Here is a 7,159-nt window from a genome sequence, read left to right on the forward strand (position 1 = left end):
TCTACGTACTACTATATTATTACTTATATATTATATATATATATTATATATATATATATATATATATATATATATATATATATATATATATATATACTATCTTTAAAATTGATTGAATTGATGAGAGACATTATTCCATTGATGAAAAATCAGCAAATATTTGATATATGCCTAATGAATATGTTACGAATCAAATATTCAGTGTAATAACATGTTCACATATTTTTATAATATTAGAATATATAATAAAACGAAAGCGCGATCAAAAGAAGAATGGGGAAACGGGAATATATCGATTTGATATTGCGTAGAAGTAGACATTTGCACTTTAAAATGCTTTTAGCAGATTTTTGTATTAGTATGTCATAATGGGGTATCTGAGTAGTCATGCAATTTTATAGAGTATATTTCTTGTTATGTTTATGATATTTTTTATAGTGTATAATTCGTCTCGACTTTTGCCTCCTTTATATTTACTGTAACAGTAGATATATGAAGAAAGGCTGGAAATAGACAAAGAAGTAAAGAGCGCGGATTGAAAGTCCAATATATATGACCATCAAATTTATAACATGCAGGATATAAATGTAACTGTAATATTGCTGTATAATATTTAGCTAAACATTGACAATTTCTTGTAATTAAAAGGTAGTAAGTTACACACAAATGTGTGTATGTGTGTGTGTGAAGAAAACGATTCTAAATTTTACGTTTCCATGTTAATAATGTATCTACATATATAATATTTCTCAGAAATTTTTCTTTTAGCAGTATATTTGTTTAAAACATACAAACTTTAACACAAACATCCAATACAATGATGTTGAATATATGCTTAAGTTAATTCTTTAGCTAAAATCTTTTATTTTATTTACACAATTATTACATTGATATGTCGCTATTAAAGTAAATCTTTATTTTTCTCAATATATTTCTACTAGATTTAAATAGCATTTACATTACTGTGACAGCTTTATTAAAGTCAGAGTTTTTCATTATTTGCGCATGAAAAATTGTAATTTATGAGATACATCTAAAAGCATAATACTTTTTTATTAGTTTTTTCGTTTTATCTGCTATTCTCATATATCTGTTCATCCGTGATTAATTTAAGTATTATTCAAAATTTCGTGAAAAAGAGAAGTTATTTAATATAAGGCACTAGATATCCCTCTTAGGCACATTGTAGTGTTTATATGACACTCTATATGTTTATAGATATTATAAATTTGTAAAAGTTTCCTTTCTTTTCGGAGGATACTAATTTCTGACTGATAAAGGTGCTACAAGAATATATGTGCATGATATTCGTTGTGCAAGCTCGTGGAAATGTTTTTTGTAATTTACGATAATGCTCCCATTTCCTGTGCAATGATTCGTATCATTGTATATCTGAAATATTATTTTGTAATAATAATAGGTAAAGCTGTTTAAAATTGTTACAAAAAAAGAAAATTCTCAGGGTGCAATCCTTTTCTTCAATCTCTAATATTGTTATATCCTAATTATATATTTATTCTTATTTTCGCTATGATATAAAACTATCTAGATATATTCTGTTAAAAATCACAGGTAGGTTCTATTATTCCTGTATAGAGAAGTTTTTAATATTCACCAGGTAAATAAAGTGTTTTACAGTAGTTACAGTCTTGTGCATTGTAGATATTCAACAATTGTAATACAGTACATTATGGAATTGTACATTGTGACTCATTCTCCTTATCATTTATATACATATAACGAAAAAGACGATCATTGCATACGTTCGTAAGCTGTATATTTTATATTACACTTCAAAAATAATTATAACAATGATATACACGTTACTTAAATATTTATTACCGTTTTATTTCTACGGAGGAAATTATTTATTTCTCAGAGATTCTTGATTAAATTAGGTAAGTTGGAAGTAAATTGTTATATCCGAGAAAGTTTACATTTCAACACATTATCGACACAATTTTGTATCGTTGATCTGTAAAACTTTTAATTAAGTTAAATTACTCGATGTTGTTTCCAATTATATTAATTAAATTTGCATTCATTTAGAATAATATTGCAGTAGACGCGCTATCTATTTCTGATTACAGATGTGTACTATAATCTACAAAGATAAGTGCACTACGAGTGTGCTACGATGAATTTGAGAAGAAGACACACACAACAGGGGAAAAATAGAGTGGGAAGTGAACTGTGTGGGACATTCGCAAACATTTTGCTTGAGTGATTGACTAAGAGTCTGCGTCTCAATGTAATCGACGATATATCATCTATTTTGAGTATCAGATCTATTAAGAGGTGGTAAAAGAAAGATCCCATTTGTAATTCTAGTAGTGTAATGGGCGGTGTTCGTTATAAATATATAAATATATATAAATACACATTATATATTATAAATCATATAGATAAATATGATTTATATATGTAATAAGTATATAAATGCTAATGATAATAAATAATAATATTAATAATGATAATTAATAAAAATATAATACACCGTTAATATTACCGTAAATACCGATAAAGTAACAGTACATTTAAAATATACAACATCTAATGAATTTTTGGCACGCGGAGATCTTGTAAGATAGGAGAGGCTATTCCTGCTGCTATTACTATGTATTTCCTTTCTTAGTTTGTAACACGTATAACAATTTCTTGCTCTAAAATATATTGTATATTAATTTTATTGACAACTCATAATGAATTATAAATGATTACACGGCAAAAAAAAATAAACTTGTGAATATTACGACGGTTCTTGATGATTGCCCATTTATTTGACCGGAACTTTGTAGAAAACATAAACATTTATACAGAAAATTAGACAATTGCTTCTTTTTAAGATATTAGATCTTTTGTTAATATGGATTTATTTATATATTCACTCGGCATTATACAACATTAATATGCTTCTGTGTTCAATAGATATGTTACCAACATATTTAGAATCATTATAAAATATTGGAATATATGATATAGAAATGAATGACGTTTGTGTAAGAGTGAGTCTGATAAAACGAATGCGATAATATATATAAAATGCAAGAAGTTCAGAAAATTTTATCCAGGAAAATATATTCTATGCCTGAGTTGGAAAATAATATAAATTATGACGATATATGCGGACCTTGGAAACTTGACAGTGTACCATTGGATAGTCCGTGCCATTTATCTTTTAAATTGATAACGTCTGAAGATGTAACTTATATGAGAAAGCAAAAAGATCGAAAATCAATTTTGCTATTTCTCGGTAAAAATTTGAACTCTTTAATTATTTATTAAATTATTAGAATTGCCAATAATATATGATAAAATATAAATAATAATTTTCAGAAAAAAAATTTTTACCTGATATACTATATAAAGAGGAAAACAAAGAAATACTTGTAAAACTTCTATGGCAAATTTTTAGATTTTTCAAGTAAAATTTTCAACATATATTAGAGTAATCTATTTTTTTCTTACATAACTTGTATAGTAATTCATATTTAGCTTAAAAAACCAATATTATTTTTCATTTAAAAAAGAAATAAAGGTAGTTTTGTAGTTCCAAGAATAAATCAAACATAAATAAAATAAAATACCTACCTTCCGCGATTTAAAGAATATGTTTATGATTCTCAAGCAATTAGAATGTACAAATTGAGTGTATGTACTTATCTTCTGTACTGAAAAGGACTCATTCAGAAATATTTGCAGTTAACTTCGTTAGTAAATACATTTTAATTGATTGCGAATTCTATCTTGTCACCTTACAAATATATTATTTCCGCACCATTTATCAACAACTGCGGAGACTTATATAAGCATTCTACTTATATTTGATCACTTTTCGTATTTAGGAAGAATCTATTTACTGACGAACAAATTGCGATAGTTATGAAATTAATGCTTTTAACTCACAATTTGTATCTTGCAAACTATTGGAATACAGTTGAGGAAACATATAAATATTTTTTTGAGCGCGTTCTTGAATGTACCATTATGGTAATTATATTAATCGAGCATTTTACTAATATTAATTTTTATCGAATATATTTTCTTTCATATTAAAATATTCCAGGATCCACCAAAATGCGCAGAAATATTTACGCCAGATCAGGCTGGAATAATACTTGAATTTTTTCGTAAAATATATTTGGAAAATATTATATTATTGCATCTCGTTTGTATGACTCATTACTGTATCGTTATCAGATTTTGACAAAAATGAATGAACATTGATATGATTGCACACGTTACACAAGAAATGTCTGTTTATTTTTAAAAAAGGATACATTTGATTATACATTTGATATATATGTAGAAAATTATATTTGCATAAAAATTATGTTTGCATAAAAAAAGACGCAACACAAACTAACGTAAGTCACGTTATAAATTTCTGTTTTTCGTATTCATATTTCAAATTTCTATCTCATACTTTTTCTTCAGTCTTTATCAAAATAAATCTTCTATGAATCTTCTTCATTTGCTTGTAGACGAGGATTGATAACCGTAATCACGATTGTCTTCCAATGAAGTGTCAGATTCCGTTCCATTTTTAAAATTTTCATTCCACCATCGATTATTTTTTCGAACCTCATTTATTAAATGTTCCATTTTGGGAAACCACCATGAATTGCCACATGTTGATGTACATCGACCAATTTTGATCGGTTTCGTTGAATATTTCTAAAGGCACATAAATGTAAATTAAATATCATAAAACTGAGATTTCCTTTTTAATTAGCACTAACCTTTCGTGAATTTGTACAGTTCAAACTTGAAGTTAAATCAGTATCCGTAGTCTGGTACGCAATTGATGGTGATATATAACCGTTGATATGCACTTTTCTACAACTTCTGCTAGCTAACTTATGCGTTCTTTTCAGTTTTTGCGCTAATAAATTAATTCGTTTCATCTTCCGGATTTTAATTAATAAAGTTCTAGAAATAAATTTTATTTAATATTAAATATAGAAAAGACAGATCTTGATTTTAGATAATCACAGAAAACATATTTCGATTTATTATATACTTACTTTTTTTCAAATACAAGCTGCATTATAAGTTGTTGTTTATTTTTCAACTTTTTCGACAGAGTTTCATTGTATTTTTTCTGTTGCTCTATACAGTTACGGATGCATGAAACTATATATTGAGATTCTTTGCAGAGTTTTGCTCTACTCATTGCTGTATCAGTTAAATCAGCTGACATGTTTGTTAAAGATTGATCCTTCAAGTGACATTCCTTTTTTAACTCGTGCAAAGATTTGCGCATATCTTGTAACTAATAAACATAATAGTTTGGAATTATAATTAATAATATATATGATTAAAATTAAAAATTAATGTGTACTGATTATGATATACAGTGCAAAAAAATATTCAAATTAATTATTCATTGTTCAAGAGATCGAAAAGAGTATCATACCTCAGTTATGTATGTAGAATTATCTCGTTCAAGTGAAATTTTCTGTTGATCAAGATGATAATTATCTTTCATGTATTCCTGCAATTGTTGAATCAAATCACGATTTACATTTTCGACTTGTGTTAATTCCTCTTTTTCTTTCTCAAGCTAAAAGTATCAAATCAAAGATGTATATTGCTCATTTACTTCAATTAGATAATATATAAGCTTACATCTTGACGCGTAATGTCCAAATGATCAGCGTAATTCTTGCATTTATTTTGCGCTTGACAAAGATCGATATTTTTCAATGCTAATATCTTTTTGATCTCTTCCAATTCCTCACTTAGTTTGTCCACTAAATCACGAAGACGGACTACTTCATTTTCTACTTCTTCAATCTTAGAACGATGATCTTTTTCCTAAATGAAAAACAATTTTTATGAAGAATTTTTACACATATTTTTAATAAAATTTATTTCAAATAAAAAAGGATTACCATAATCATTAATGATTCTTGTAAATCAGCTTCTCGTTTTGTTGTAGATATTAATTGTTCTTGAACTTTATTGAGCTCTTCAACCATTTGATGACAATTGTCTTCTGTCTGGCGCAATTTTACCCGTGCCTCTTTCAGCTAAATAAGATTTTAAAAAGTAATAAAATATTCATCTTTTTTGTAACAAAAATATATAAGCTATTATATATACATTACCCTTTCTTTCAATTGTAAAGTATCTTCTTTGATTTGAGCTTGTATAATGTCATTTTGATTCTTTAATATAGAATTTTCATTCTGAATCAGATGTGATAATATCTCAATACATGTAAATCGTTTTCTATTATATTTTTACTAGATATCAACACAATTACCTACATACCTTAAGTAATTCATAATCGGCTTGCAATTTTACCATGTTTTCCGATTTCTCTTGAAGTAAAATTTTCAGAGAATATATTCGATCACATAGAATAGTTAGCTCCGATATATTCCGTTCAGATAAATTTTCCGTTTGTTGATCATTCATGAGTAACTTTTTCCTAAGATTTTCAACTTCATGAGATTGATTTTTAATAATTTCTTTGCTATTCATGACTCGATCGTTTAACATATTGATCTATAAATTTTTGAAATTATATATAATCAATTCACTTTGAAAAATGGATATCCATCAAATTTTGATTTCATAACGATAAGAGAATAATTTAAAAATAAAAAATAGAGTTTAAATGTCATCACCTCTTTTTTTCCATTTTCTAATTTCAACAAAAGTTCTTCATATTCAGTTTCCTTTTGCTCTATTTTCTTCATTAGATTGTCAGTTTCTGATATGTGATGCTGTAGATTAATTTGAAGTTGCTGATTTTCGTATCTTAAATCGCACTCTGTATCCTTCACCTTTTGTAATTCTGCTTTTAATTCTTGTATCTGAGTGATATTCTTCATTTCTGCTTCTTTAGCTAAAATTTTAATTAATTTGCATTTATAAATTTATATTCTTTTTGAAAAGCTTAGGTTTCATCTTATACACGTAAATTACCAGAATGTTTTTCCATATGCGATATTCCATATGTAGTATTATTCGAGTACTCCAAATCTTGAGTATCGCAGTTTTTGTCTTCAAGATATATTGCGCACGATCTGTTTGTGCATTTACTTTTGGAGCAATCCTTCGTCTGCATAAAATTATCCATCTGTAACAAAATACATTTATATATATATATATATATATATATATATATATATATATACTAGAACTA

General features: G+C 26.6%; 1 protein-coding gene across 1 annotated transcript in view; it reads right to left on the minus strand.

The window, feature by feature from the left end:
- Positions 1–4,470: 4,470 nt before the first annotated feature.
- LOC105619679 (myosin-11-like) overlaps positions 4,471–7,159 on the minus strand; it is a 13,920-nt gene continuing 11,231 nt past the window's right edge. The window contains exons 33-42 of the mRNA XM_012201197.1: positions 6,940–7,093; positions 6,639–6,859; positions 6,280–6,516; positions 6,114–6,194; positions 5,898–6,035; positions 5,632–5,820; positions 5,420–5,566; positions 5,028–5,275; positions 4,743–4,932; positions 4,471–4,677 (exon numbers count right to left, since the gene is read on the minus strand). Of these exons, the coding sequence (XP_012056587.1) occupies positions 4,471–4,677; positions 4,743–4,932; positions 5,028–5,275; positions 5,420–5,566; positions 5,632–5,820; positions 5,898–6,035; positions 6,114–6,194; positions 6,280–6,516; positions 6,639–6,859; positions 6,940–7,093 (1,812 nt within the window). The remainder of the gene's footprint in view (positions 4,678–4,742; positions 4,933–5,027; positions 5,276–5,419; positions 5,567–5,631; positions 5,821–5,897; positions 6,036–6,113; positions 6,195–6,279; positions 6,517–6,638; positions 6,860–6,939; positions 7,094–7,159) is intronic.

The sequence above is a fragment of the Atta cephalotes genome, assembly GCF_000143395.1.
Source record: "Atta cephalotes unplaced genomic scaffold scaffold00022, whole genome shotgun sequence".
Lineage (NCBI taxonomy): Eukaryota > Metazoa > Arthropoda > Insecta > Hymenoptera > Formicidae > Atta > Atta cephalotes.